This window comes from Salarias fasciatus, chromosome 5 (assembly GCF_902148845.1).
Source record: "Salarias fasciatus chromosome 5, fSalaFa1.1, whole genome shotgun sequence".
NCBI lineage: Eukaryota > Metazoa > Chordata > Actinopteri > Blenniiformes > Blenniidae > Salarias > Salarias fasciatus.
Window position 1 is genome coordinate 14735718 of NC_043749.1, and position 14599 is coordinate 14750316.

The 14599-nt window shown below is 41.7% G+C and overlaps 1 protein-coding gene across 1 annotated transcript in view; it reads right to left on the minus strand.

The window, feature by feature from the left end:
• The window catches only part of LOC115389167 (voltage-dependent calcium channel subunit alpha-2/delta-3-like), a 30891-nt gene that overhangs the window by 279 nt on the left and 16013 nt on the right, over positions 1 to 14599 (minus strand). Inside the window, exons 12-38 of the mRNA XM_030092615.1 lie at positions 13043 to 13156; positions 11891 to 11969; positions 9624 to 9757; positions 9238 to 9255; positions 7914 to 7985; positions 7360 to 7440; positions 7195 to 7269; positions 6208 to 6291; positions 5799 to 5870; positions 5569 to 5630; positions 5395 to 5462; positions 4466 to 4511; positions 4238 to 4335; positions 4044 to 4137; positions 3295 to 3390; positions 3051 to 3172; positions 2410 to 2487; positions 2261 to 2322; positions 2140 to 2184; positions 1981 to 2043; positions 1405 to 1475; positions 1200 to 1275; positions 1017 to 1057; positions 863 to 918; positions 571 to 688; positions 357 to 469; positions 48 to 130 (exon numbers count right to left, since the gene is read on the minus strand). Of these exons, the coding sequence (XP_029948475.1) occupies positions 48 to 130; positions 357 to 469; positions 571 to 688; positions 863 to 918; positions 1017 to 1057; positions 1200 to 1275; positions 1405 to 1475; positions 1981 to 2043; positions 2140 to 2184; positions 2261 to 2322; positions 2410 to 2487; positions 3051 to 3172; positions 3295 to 3390; positions 4044 to 4137; positions 4238 to 4335; positions 4466 to 4511; positions 5395 to 5462; positions 5569 to 5630; positions 5799 to 5870; positions 6208 to 6291; positions 7195 to 7269; positions 7360 to 7440; positions 7914 to 7985; positions 9238 to 9255; positions 9624 to 9757; positions 11891 to 11969; positions 13043 to 13156 (2121 nt within the window). The remainder of the gene's footprint in view (positions 1 to 47; positions 131 to 356; positions 470 to 570; positions 689 to 862; positions 919 to 1016; positions 1058 to 1199; positions 1276 to 1404; positions 1476 to 1980; positions 2044 to 2139; positions 2185 to 2260; positions 2323 to 2409; positions 2488 to 3050; positions 3173 to 3294; positions 3391 to 4043; positions 4138 to 4237; positions 4336 to 4465; positions 4512 to 5394; positions 5463 to 5568; positions 5631 to 5798; positions 5871 to 6207; positions 6292 to 7194; positions 7270 to 7359; positions 7441 to 7913; positions 7986 to 9237; positions 9256 to 9623; positions 9758 to 11890; positions 11970 to 13042; positions 13157 to 14599) is intronic.

The following is a 14599-nucleotide window of genomic DNA, read 5'->3' on the forward strand; positions in this document are numbered from 1 at the left end:
TGAGAACTCATAAAACTGACGATTCACACACAAACAGGTTCTCATACCTCTGGGTGGAAAGGGTGACAGGACTCGGGCTTCTTCCTGTCCTTCTGAAACTTCAGTCGGTCACATTTCAGTGACTCGTTGTGTTCAAAGGTGTCAAGGCTGGAAATAACTCGAGCGAGCTTAACTTTAACGCACTTTCTGCCAATCTCATCTGAAATCTATGTTCTATGATCTATATCTATGTTCACTTTAAGCTTACACACTGGCCCTGTGAAGTGTGAACATTTTTTTCCTCTCACAGTCAGCACACATGCACAGAAAATAGTAAAGCTTTCTGCAAAGTGTCAACATATACTCTGAAAGGATATACATGATCTCGATGGGATCCATGGTGACGGGAGGAGCATTGCTGCAGTCACATTTATTGTCCACAACAACCATAAAGAGGTTGCTGCTGGGAATCTGCTGTATGACAAAAGACCTGCAGAGACAATCAGAGAAACGTTTGAATGCAAACGGTTCGCTCGTCTGAACGTGTGCTGCTTTGGATCATTGCAGATAACCGAGATGACTGATAAATACCTGACACAACCGTCACAGTCGATGTTTCCTGTTGTTTCCTTGATGGTGCGTTCAGAGACGAAGGCAGGGTATTCTGTGTCACAGGGCACCATCATGGTTTTACCCCGAGATCTCTGAGCTGAACGAGACACAAACTATGTTGAGCTGAACCACAGACGCTTGACAAAACCGCAGGCTGACATGATGAGTTTCTAATTCTCATGCTCATCCTCTGCACGTTAATCGCTCTCTCTATCACACACACACTCTCTCACACACACTATTTCCTTGTTTCTGTAATAACTGCTATTACCTTTCACAGACAGGTCGATATTCCACCAGCTGTACAGGTTAAACTCTAGTAGAAATCTATGTAATGAGGAAAGGATAATACACATAAGCACAGATGTTCGTGGTAGTAACTAAAACAAAAAAGAACAAAGGTAATAAATGAACTTAATTCTTACATGACGAGTTCTGTCAGGAGCCACTTAACCACTGAAAAAGGCTGAGGAAAGTTAAAAAGTTACCATTTGTACAGTATATGACTGCTGAAGAGGAATATTAAGAACTGCAATAAGGTTGAATGTTGGGAATCAGAGAAGAAAGATCGAGGGAAAAAGTTTAAAAGTATAAAGTTTCACACTTACATCTGACAAAGTGCGTGCACTGTCACTGCTCCCAGTGTATTCTTTACAAAGTGCCTGGTAGTCGTACAGAGTGATCCTGTGACACGAACAGCGCAGCACAGGTTGTAATGAACATCAGGCAGGGGGACGATGACAACTTCATTTCAAAAGTTAACTTTTTAATATGTCAGTTCAGGGATCAAAGAAATGTAATACAGAGTCTGACCTTTTGAACGACCCCATTTGGAGAAGTTTGTTCATAACAGCACCCTCCACCTCCCCAAAGAAGAGCCCTGTCTGAGAGAGGAGAAATGTCAGAGAGGAGCCGCACACAATTTAGCACACACAGAAAATAAATTAACTGCCAAAGTTAGAAGAGTTTCTAAGTTTTACAAGGAAAGAAAAACTAAAAGTGGAAAAAAAACCCGGCCTGTCTCCACCAGGGGACAGAAAACAAAAATCAATTAATAAAATGTGTTTTAGGGAGTAGATAGTCCTAGTATTAAATTTTAACCAGTGAACTTCATGAGCAGTAAAGTGAGAAACACACAGCCTGAATCCTCCTCCCAAGTCAAACTGCATGCAGACAGACAGACTGTGAGGTGAAAGTGCGAACCACTGCACCTCTGTAACATCTCTGAGGTGCGAAATGCAAAAGTAGACTGAGAATATTTCCTTTCATGAGAAAAATCCAAAGAATTCTCCCAGCAGACTTGAGGAGAAACATTCAGAGAGATATAGATAAATAGAGAGCCTAATGCAGGTAAAATGGAGAAATGTGCCTCTGACAAGCACACAGTACCTGAGATGTTTCCTCTGTTACGAGAATGAATCCATTGTTGTCAATGAGGTAACAGTTAATGTCCTGTTGGAAAAATAATCATAATAACGGTGATAATTAAAAAAAAAAACGACATGTTGACAAAAAAGACAGAATTCAGAGTTTAGAGAGTGTTTTTACCTCACTATCGCAGCTAATGACACAGTTTCCATCCAGAGCTGTACACTGAACACAAACCAAACAGTTTAGTCTCACATCAGACTGTAAAGTGAACATTTTGTTGACATTATTTGGTGTCCACCTGTCTACATGCCGTCCAGAACTTCCTCTGAAAGAACTCCAGCTTCATTTGGATCCCGACAGCTGAGAACAACACAAAACAGGTAAATCTTTACCTCCCCGTGTGGAAAGAGAGACTTTATTGATGTGAAGCTCTGAACTGATCATTACCAGCGACTATTGGAGACTTCCTGTCATCCAGGAGCTGAATCGCTGTGCTTGCCAGAACCACACTTTTATTTTCTAAAGCTGAGGGAGAAAGACAGTGAAGTCATGTTTAAAAGCACTAGATGGCGCCCTTTCTTTGCTGTCCGGTGTGAGAAGAAACCGCAGTACCAGTCCATTACTTCACAGTAATGGAGTCGAGTCGGAGCTTTTTCTACAGGCAGATGACTGTAATATTTCTGAAATGGGTGCTGAGATAGAACATTCCGCGGCATGATGGGGAAGCCTGAGCGGTCGCGGTCATTACAGAAGGAGAAAAGGTGGTAAATGTCCTGAGGAGGGGAAGTGAATTGTCCATCCTCCAGACAGCAGACGGAGTGTGAGGCCACATTAACTGCAGAGATGCTGTGAGGTGATCTGCACGTCCCACCAGTGAAAAACCACAGGACAGAGGAGGAAGAGGCTGATTTATATGTAAAAATTGCAAAAACGCAACAGAGGATAGACACATTCCTAAAAGTACAGCCTGTAATACTGTAGCAGGACATAAAAACCACATCAAACCGATGCAGAAGCAGCCAGATGTGTGAAGCAGAGCAGACGTGTTTCACTCTGGATGCTGTGGTCACAGGATTCGTGGACTGTACCTGTGCTGAAGGGGATGGAGTAGACAAACGTGCCCGGGACCTGCTCCGCCGCTCTCTTGTACCACAGAGGGAAGTGATCAGCATTAAACACTCCCTCCTTGTCCTCCGCTGTCAGGAAATCTCTGAGGAAGCGTGCGAAATGAAACCGAGGTGAGGAGCGAGGAATTAAATTCATCAAGCACAGTCGCGACCGGGCCCCGGGCTGTAAGTAATGATTAGAGAAATGTTGAGCTGCGGCACTCACTGATTGGAAAGCTGATCCGCGGGTACGAACAGGTTGGTTCTCGACAGACCGGTGCGTGTTCCCAGGAAAGCAATCTCCACTCCTTTGTCAGAGTTCCTGTTGGTGTGATGCAGAACAGACAGTGATGGTCATTAAATCCTGTTTATTGCTCTAACTTTCAGAAGATACCAATGCTGCTATCTTTTTTAAAGCACACAATGCACAAGGCATGCGTGAGCAGCATTTAAGCAGTTTGGATTGGTTATTTCAGAGCGAGTGCTCAGATCTGAAGCTCGATTGAGTTTCTGTGGCTCTCACTTAAAAAAAAAAAAAACAAACTTAAATCATAATAAATCAGTATTTAAATGTTCCGACATTTTTAATAATCATTGCTGCACAACTTTAAGTAATTTCAGAAACATTTACAACAGCAAATTTACAGGATTTTATGAAAGCACAGGTAAAGGTAAACTTTGTAAAACTGTTCTTTAGTAAATCAACACAACCTCCAAAAGTAGGCTGGATCCGTGCTGATTATTCTTTTTATTATTTTAATCAAAATCTAGTTTTGATAGAGTACTTAAGCATTTCTGTAGTTTGCGAAGAGGCTATTAGGGCTTGCCTCTGATCCTGAGCTGTTTCTATGAATTTACAATTTAGCAAAATCAAAAACAGCACAAGTTTAATCTCCTCCATTCATTGACGTGTTACTGAGACTTTTCCCTGCAGACAGTGAGCAGGAACAGGAAGTGCTATCAAAATATTCTCACTCTGACTTGTTGAGCGCGAGGCCGGTCCAGTACGCCTCCAGAGGAGCAGTGACCACGGCGTCGAACAACACCTCCTGGATCAGCTCTCTGTCACCTGCACAGTGTTCGGCGAGTCCAAAAACACTTGTCCTCACTCTCTCAACAGTTGATATTTACAGTACGGTATTTCCACATATGATACAATCTGTTCTTACATTTGAGGTGCGGCCTGCGTCCCGTCATGAAGAGCTTGATGGCCTGGATCTGGGTCAGGTGACGGTGCTCGTGCTGCTCCTCTGTGTTGCAGTAGGTCCTGTGGTTAAAAAAAAGAAAAGAAAAAAATAAAACCCTGCTGTTGGATCACAGGCCTCAGGATCCCTGTTGAACGCGCAGGGATAACCTACATAATGCATGAATGCCCACTTCCATAACCCCTACGTTACCATTCATCTGCCAGGGCGACATCTGGCTGTTCCAGATCACGGAGCCCTGAAAAACACAAGTCAGTCACGCTTCAGCAGTGCCGGTTTACGCTGATGGACACTCTGTGTTTACAAGTGCACAAACACTCTTCACATTTGTCCACAATAAACCGATTATGTGTTACAATGGCAGGAAGTAATGGAAAACTGTATTGCTTTGTTAATTTTCAGGTGTCTCTGAGTGGTTTTTCATTTTCCTGGCAGTTTTTATACCACATACTTTGATACATATCTGAATCTTTCAATTCAATCTTAAAGCAGGCTTGTTGCATTAACTTCACTTGCGTTTCAGAAGCATTGTGAATGTCGTGCTTCAGAGTCAATATCCAGAAACTATTTGAAGCTGAAAGGCAGAAAGAGGGAAACATGACAATCCCTTTGTGTGGCTGATCGTAGTATTTCTTGAAAAGCAGTGAAAAGATGAGAACCTTGCAACAAGACTTCCAGAAAGAAAAAATAAATGTGAGGAACAACTAATTACTATAGAAGTGAATCAGAAAAACTGATGAAGCACATTCAGAGCCTTGCTTATTCCAAAAAAACATTCTATGTTTGTTTAATCTTTGATACAAATCAAACCTGTGCCTTTTTCTATTACTTAACAAAAGATCTTAAATAAAGATTTCTCCTCATTCATTGATACAAAAAACAAGAAACAAGATCATGTGGCGTAAGGACATTTCACTGATACAACATTTAGTGGTAGATGTGAAAACTGTGTAGTGTTTACATGGGTATAAATAATCTTTTAAGCCTTTTCTGACTGTGAGAAAACAATTTAAAAATCATAAAATGGGATTAAGCTGAGTATTCACACAATTTTTAGCCTTTTGACTCATTTTTAACTCAACTGATTTTTTTCAGAAAGAAAAAGCAGAGTAGTGGAGTACCTGCTTCCACTGATACATTTCCTCTGAAGAAATACTTCCCGTGACCTCTTGAGAGAGCCACTCCAACACTGGAGGCACAATCAGAGAGGAGGATCAACCTGAGTCAGTTCAACTAGAAACAAGGGATTAATGGACAGAGACTCGTTTGGGAGTGCAGTAAAACTTCTCTTCCACCTGAACGGAGTTCCTTTGATGTCAGTGTAATAATAGTCATTGTGCATCTTGAGCACACGCCTCTGAAAGAAGAAGAGATTCGCTGCTTTAGTCCAGAGAGAGAGAGAGAGAGAGAGGGAGAGAGAAAGAGAGAGAGAGAGAGCGAGAGAGAGAGAGAGAGAGAGGGAAGGAGGGAGAAAACATCCATCATCTGATAGTGAGACACTAAACATGCTTATCTGCCGCCTTACCCCTCGATCCACGGTCTTCTTCACCTCCATGGAGAACGTCCCTGTCCTCCTGTTAACCATAGCATTGCGCAGCTAAAAGATAAAGCGGGAGAGAGATTCATGTAGAGTAGAAAGGTCAAGACTGGGTCACTGATCCAGCGGCCTTTCAGAGGCTATTTCCACCGTGTGCTGTGTGCAGCGATATGATAACACTGAGGCTGAAAGACGCTCTGGCTACTCAGACTGAACCAAGAGATGAATGTGTTAAATTAAGTTAGTGTATTTATATAATTATTGCCATATTATAAACCTTAATTTGCTTCTTAAAACATTATTTTGTTAAACTTCATTTGATCTGGAATAATCTACTTGCTGCATATGCTAAAAATTACGGGAGCCGTAGTTGAATTGGGTTTTTTTTTGCACGTACACTGTCATCTTTGTCTTCCCACTCCACCTCAGACAGATCCACGCTGCTGTAGTTGGGCTTCCTCCTCTTCTGACCCTCCTGATACTGCACATAGGAACACAGTATATGAAGCTTAATGACCCTCTCAGTGTAATCATGTTTTGTTTTGACAGCTCAAACATGTCTGATACGGCTGTAAACTCTGAACATGGGACATAACTTTCAGATATATTAAGAGTCTGATATGAAGCAAGTGATTAATTTAAATGTTTTCACTTTCATTTATTTTTTGTGCTTCATTCTTAAAATAAAAAAAGTTACGATAAGATTCATCAAGTACAAACATGGACTTTTTTGGTGGGGGTTTTGTGTTTGCTGGGTAATTATTCAACAAATCATCTGTGAAATTAACACTGTCATGTAAATTGAAAACAATCAATATGACTGATCCACGTATAAAATCCACGCTTGTAAAAGTCTACGTCAGCTGCGACGTTAGTGTAAATGTCAAACTCTGCTGGCGTACAGCACACGCCGTTCCGATCCACATGAAACAACAAGTCAGTAACTACAACCACAGCACAGAGAGACACGCACGAGGAACCAACACAGACCAACACACACACACACACACACAGTTGCACAGAGAGGAATAGCACTAACACTGGCACACACAGATCCACTAGCACAGCCACAGCTCCTGAGGAGCCAGAGGTCCCGGGCCGAGCGGCTGTAGCCTCTGCCAGCGAGTGTTAAGTTACCTCTGGGAAATCTCAGGCCGGCCAGCCCTATGAGTGGCCTTTATCCCTGCATGCATACATCAAAGGAGAAGGTGGGGATTACAGACTATTCCAGCCCATGTAGCCTCCTAACCAGATAACACATTTGTCTCTGTGCGCCCTCAAGGGAGTTCATATGTGTACAATAGCACGCAGAAAACAAAAGGGAGAATCAGGGAATGCACTGAGACAGTTCAGGTGTGAACGCTACGATAACAAACGGAATTACCAAAGGCCGGAGGTCCGGGTGTGTCAGGATGTAGCCGTTGTTCGTGATGGCAAACGCATAACCGTGGATCCCCAACTGGACGCAGAAAAAGGGAAAAGTAACGCAGGATCAGAAAGTGCATAATAATACGTTAAGCGGGGGGGGGGGGGGGGGGGCTGTTTGTACCATATGTTTGGGGATCAGCGTCATCAGTTCCTGCAGAGGGATGTCTGTTCCTACTACCCCCAGCAGAATACCCTGGTTTTTCTGTGTGAGCAAAATTCAAAACACACACACAACTTCACATAAAAACAGACTTAATGTTCAGTCACTCAGCAAAGGCAGGACATCCTCAGTTCAGTCGTTTTTATACTTGTTTTCACGAATCTGATTAAGCATATCACCAACACAACGTACGTCTCTGCTAATTGCTGAATTCTAAAATCTATGCACTGGTTTGATTTTACAAACTAAATGCTATAAATGTAAGAACTTTATGTGCTTTAGCCTTTGTTTAATAGCTGCGGTGGCAGCAGTGGAGCCGGTTGTTGTGTGAAGTTAATATGCAATGTTTAAAAAACAGCCTGCTCTGGTATATCATCAAAATACTGTCAGCAGTGATATGAAAAACAATAAAACTGAAATAAATTGTTATAGCTGAGCTGAAAAATTGAATACAGTAAATAGGATACTGTCTGTCAAACAAGTGACGGATGAAAAGGTTGCAATGATTCACTCACTGTTTCATTCCTCGTGCTGAAGACAGGCATGGCAACTGTAGTTGTCAGGCTTATGCCAGATTTATCTTTTAACTCAAAAAAATGAAGAAAAAATAAACACAGAAGAAGGAAAACATGACAATCAGAGTAAATTTCAAATCACATCCAATGTATTATCAACACAACTGAGAAAGAGTCAAAGTTTACACAAATGACTAAATTCATTATAATCATGTTTAACATTTAACAAAACGGTTTAATCTCCTCTGATACTTAAGGGAGAAAAATACTTTTTTTGTCATGATTAAAGTTAACTGAGGGACTAAAGAAGGCATTATAATAAAAGTAGGGTCCAGCAAACATGTTGCAAGTGTTTGAGTGTGTGTGTACATGCGTGATTGTGGTTGGTGCTCATTTATGTACGGAGGTGTGTGCATGTGGAGATAACGTTCCAGGAACTGTGGTTCAACCCAGCCGGGCAAAAAATGAAAAATGGAGGCCCTCAAATTCACAACAACACACAGTGAGAGTGAGGAGTGAATGCACACACACACACACACACACACACACACACACACACACACACACACACACACACACACACACACACACAGAGTCTCTCTCTCTCTCCAATGTCAGTTTTATTATGGGCTTTAGGAGATAAAGTGCAATGATCCACAGAATGATGAATGGTGTGTCTGAGGCTGAGATACCAGTGTGTGTGCACGTACGCATGCGCATGCACGTAAATGTGCACACACGCACGCACGCACACACACACACACACACACACACACACACACACACACACACACACACACACACACACACACACACACACACACACACACACACTAGAGGACAATCTCTCTCCCAAACCCTTTTTACGTCCATGGGTCCGTGGATGTGGATTTGTGTGTGTGTGTGTGTGTGTGTGTGTGTGTGTGTGTGTGTGTGTGTGTGTGTGTGTGTGTGTGTGTGTTTGTGTGAGCGTGTGTGTGTGTGTGTTATAGGGTGTGCATGGTGCTCGCCCCCATACTGCAAAGAAGCACAGAGGTACAATAAATGCCCCTCTGCTGTTCCTGCCCTCTACAGGGAAACCAAGCCCTCATAATGGGAAATACTGACATGAAAAAACAGAGCAAGCAATATGGAGGTGTTTAACCTCTAAAAATGTCCTATTTATTCAGCATTCCCAGAATTTGCTGATTCTAAAAGCTACAAAATATCCAATTTTTTCTATTCTATGTCAATACAATTTGCATGAAATCAGAACTTTTACAAGACAGTAGAATAACAAATCTGTATATTACTGTAATGTGACCACTTGTAGGTATTTAGTTACCTTATGAGCCTGGGAAAGCTAAAGAGAAATAAGAGACACACAAAGATTGGAAAAATTGGCGTGCACTGACTTTGTGGACACAGATGTACGTTTGGGGGAAGATCCATGCAGATTAATGAAGCTCATAATGAGGAGTCATTCCAGCAGCATGAAGAGTAATGATGAGAGAGCAGATCCACACATGTGCTCACTGTACAGTGCGAGGATGAACAAAACAACACGAGTATGCAGTAGTGCAGGACAACAGTATGCAGGGTAAATGCAGGGTATGGGCTGATTTATTTGGTTGTATACACTGCGGGAGAGTCGCAATTTTATTGTGAAACCTGGAGTAATGATGATAACAACATGCAAATGGAAGCCGGAGGAATGTAGAACACACTTACAGCACTGTCCACGTAAGCCTCAGTCCACACGGTGTCGTGCTCGTGATCGATGACCTTCGGACGACTCATGACGTGAAGATACCTCATCACATTCTCCTGAACATCGGCCAACGTGGAGATCTGACTGAAGTACCCTGCAAGACGTCACACAAAATAAAGCTAACATCAATTTAGCTAGTGTAGTGCTGTCAATTTTAATCGCGATTAATCCATTGAGGTCTGCCAATTGGGTCAAAGAAAAGAACTAGAGGATAATAGTGTTTTTTCCTGACATTGGGACTGATTTATGAGGATTAGATTCTTCATTGCAATTAATCTCAACTTTAAAAAAGTTAATTGTTGACAGTTCTCCATGAATTAATCACGATTAATTGCGATCAATGCGATTAAATTGCGATCAATGCGATTAAAACTGACAGCACTAAGCCAGTGCAATATAAATGTTGGACTAGCTGTTCTTACTTCACTTTAATAAAGTTGGACTGAACTAACGTAAACATCTGGAGGTTGCCTTCACACACATTGAAACCTCCCCAACAAGAAACTTCAGTTCGATCAACAGTCTGAAAATATATTTTACCTCCTGAACAAAGACGCTTTAATGATTATCTGGATTTCTGACATTAGTTACCTATCCATGAACTTTTATCATATCTGGATATTTTCTACAAAAACTAAAGTTGAAGTCATCAGTCATTCAGTCAGTAATTTATTATGGGCATAAATTACAACATCCAGGGTTTATATTTGCAAAGTGTGGTGTTTGTATACAACATTCTACAACTCGATAAATGAAAAAATTCTGGTGAACATTTTTTAACTAGGTGAAGAAGTGCGATCTATTCAGACAAACATAATGTCGGGAGAGGCCATGGAAACCAACAACTTTAACTCACTGAGGACTGGATTCAAAATCAGACCCAATTTCAAAGTGGAGAAATCAGAAAGATCTCACTTCCACGAGCTTCATCGGGTTGAATCATCACATGACCAGAAGACGCTCCAGGGCTCACTGCATGGTTTGACCGTGGCTCTGAGGATCCAGGTACCTCACTGCTGAGTTTCTGCTCCCCTACGACCCCCTTTACGTCTCCTGGTGTGATTCTGGCCCCTTCATCAGCTGAGTAGCTGCTTTACCGGCTACAGACACAGCCTCATGATATGAGTGGTGAAGGCGCTCGGATAACAAAACTAGCCAAGAATCAGCAGAGAAGACATACGTAGAGCGTCTATTGACTACTGGTTTGCAGCAGTAGGTTATAGGATTATTTCAAGGTAGAATTTTTTTATTTGACTCTACTGGAATCAATTGAGGAATCTTTGGAGCATTTTCTACATTATTCAAGTAAATCTGAAAATTTACAAATACAATTTTTCATTAAAAGGAATTTTAATGGTTGCAACAATTGTTTCAGTGGTAATAACAGTGCAACAAGACCTTTTAAAAATATTGTCATATACTGTTTTCTGTTTTTGAAACGCTGATGTTGGAAGATGTTTGGCTTCCTGTGGTTGCATACTGAGATTTAAATAAGACAATAATAAGATATTAAATATATCATAATGATATTTAAAAAAAAAACATATATATTTTTTTTAATTTAAATTGCACATTTTAACTTTAAACCAGAAGAGGAGCAACACTCACGCTTCCACACAATGAGAAATCCATACATTTATTTTTTTTTTTTTACACTTGTATATGTGGTGTAAAAACCAACGTGTTGGGACTGGCCTGGACTCCCGCGCAGCAGATTTACAGTGCTACAGGAGCCATTTAACATGGCGTCAGCTCCGGCTGTAGCTGACGATGCTCGGTATCGGACATGTAAGGTTATTTCGCAGCGGGGGTCCGCGTGGGGAAGGAGGTTTGGGGGGCTTGTCATTCCACAATCCCTTTGTGATCTGTTTTCCTGGCAGTGACTTTCCCTTCCAGAGGGCACTCATCCAGAGCCTTGACAAGTGAGAGCCATCAGCAGCGAGCCGCCGAGAGGTAGACACTGACAGGAAGAGGGATTAGAGCAGATTGACCTCTGACCTCCCCGAGTGCCACTTCATTGCCTCTTGGCGGAAAGAGCCTCAGCCAACACATGCACATGCGTGCACACACACACACACACACAAAAAAAGCACATTTGCGACAAACACACGGAGAGCAAAAACCCCAAACCCGCACACCCTCGATCTATCATATCATCTGGCTGAAACCCCGCCCGGCGCTCCGATACCAGGCTGTCTGCTCAAGTGTTTATCAAAAAGCCTCCAACCTTTGTTGGCACAAGCCATCCATTTGAGGTTATCAGCAAACGCAGACTCTCGTCCAATCAGGTAAGGGAATATCCGCACCTGTTTAAAGGACACAGAGATGTCAACAGTTTTCTTCCGATGCAAAGATTGAGAAAACATGCAAAGTCTCCTCAGTGCTTCATCTTCCTGTCCTGATCGTATCGGACTGAGCAGCAGGAAGCTGCTAAAAGTTTCTCAGGAGGAAACACTGATCAGCTCGGAGCCTATTTATTTCAGCCATTTTTTCTTTCTTTAACCTTAATTTTGTCTCTTTTTTTTTTTTTTATTCATCTTGTTTGTTTCTTCATAAAATGCTGCGAAATGGCATTAATGTCCTTTTGTTGGGGTTTTGTGGATGAGGGCATGAACAAATGTCCTTTTGCAGAACACTGTGTGACACTTTGCCAGACCTGCACGGCTCATTGCCTCCAGATGCTTTGCTAAGCATAAAGCATATAGGAAACACAGAATGGCTGCCATAGAGCAGCCCTGGGGGTGTGTGTGAGGGGATACTGGGGCTGGGGTGGGGGTGGGGGTGGGGGTGGGGGTTACCCTGCCAAACAGTGCCCTGTGCTCTGCCAAACACTGCCAACACACATATGCTTGATAGGACTGAACAAAAAGCCCCTGAGCTGTTGCTTTTATTGCTCTGTGAATAGCACAGCAGTTCATTTCATTTCAACTGCATTTATGTTCCACAATGCGAGCCGAACAAAAGATTTCAAACAGTGTACGAGGAGTGGAGCCTCTGAGGCTGAGCTTGGAGACAAACACTGCCTTCGAAAGTGTTAATTTTCTATGTTTTCATCCATGTGGGGAAAAACACAATTTTATAGCATGTTAACACATTAGAATGATATCACACTGACATGGACCTCAGAGATCGGAGCAATGTATGGAGCTGAAGTAACTCCATCTGGCACGTATTATTAAAATATACAGATCTCAATGATGCAAGAAAACTGCTGAACAAGCAGAAAAAAACACACACACACACACACACACACACACACACACACACACACACACACACACACACACACACACACACACACACACACACACACACACACACACACACACAAAACTGTACCAGAGAGAGACAAAAAGTGGAGACGGAGGTCAAAACTCACTTTCCTTTCCGGCCAGTTGTACTTCTCAAAAACGTCATCGTACATTTCGGTGGCGCCGTCGGTGACCAGCATGATGGCCTGGCTGCACACGCTGCCACGTCCAGTCTGGTTGAACTGCAGGAAGACGAAACACAGGAAGACATAACCATCAGTTTAGTTTTTCACGTATTTAAAACGCGGACCCGACGATTACGGTACATTGTGATGTGAAGCGGTCCACCAGCGAGACATTAATAATGTTTGGGTAAATAAGGATGAATAATGCGGCTCACTTCATTTGGATGTTAGAAGATGCAGTGCGGTAATTAAGAGGTTTATTGACCCACCGCAGTGTGAAAGCGGAGAGACACACGAGTGTGTAGTGGCGCCATCGCAGGATGAATCCTACGGGCCAACTATTAAGAGGCTTTCAGAAATTATACAAATAATCACAATATGTTAGATTATACATTTTTTTAGCCTGAAATCTCATATCTGATGGCACACTCATTATGAAGACGTGATCAAAGGCAAAACAATTTTAGAAACCTGTAGAAGAAGAAACGCTCAGTAATGAACCCTGTTAATATTCACTTTATTCAGGAAGAATTGTAAAGAAAACAGGAGTAATAGAGTAGTGCCTTCAGAGTCTGAATAATTAAACAAAACAGCAATTCATCACAAAGTTTCTGACAAACCAATTCTGTACCAATCAATAGCTCTGAGATCCTGTTTCAGCATTAATTAGTGTTTGGTTTGTTGTGCGTTTTTTTTCTGAAGGTTGTGCGTTGTTTAACAGCAGCATTGAAAACAAGACAATCATAATTAAATGTGCTTCATCTCACAAACATTTACATTTAATTGATTATGGTGAAAGTCATGGAAGAATTATTATATGGTGGAATTTTTATTGACTATTTGAAGTATTTCATTTTAATCACTAGCATCTTGTATAGTTCTAAATACTTTGAAAAAATCAAACTCATACACTTATATATGATAGAATACATCATATGATTTGACGAACATGAAGACAGGTGTAGAGCTGCTGTCTCGCTATGTCCCCGACTGGCCTGATAACTTTACTGCATTACCTATAAGAGTTTTTTTTTAATATTTTTTCAGCTTTTTTGTTGTCATTATTACTGTAGAATTGTGTTCTGATCAAGAACAGATGTTACGCTAAGTTCTGCACAACAGCCAAAACACGCGTTCATCTTAAGGGAGAACAAGCCGTGTTCTTTACTATTCTGCCTCCAACTATAACAAATACAACTTCAGAACAACTTAATAATCAAATCAGTCAGACGAACAAAGTGACGACGGCTCAGCAGATGTGTCACAGCTGTAATAAAAGACGAAGGTAAGACTAGTTTACATGCTTTTTTTCCAGGTACAGCTTCTGTTTCTTTTCGTAGAGTAAAGCGAAGTAACTTGTAACTATAATCAAGAACAAATTTTCAGTAAGTTGGACAGCGGTGGTGAGATTCATACTGTTTATAGTAAATCTGAAGCTGAGCAGGACACTGGACGAGGGCTGATCGCTCATCCTCCCGACCGGAGCTCCTGTTCTGTACG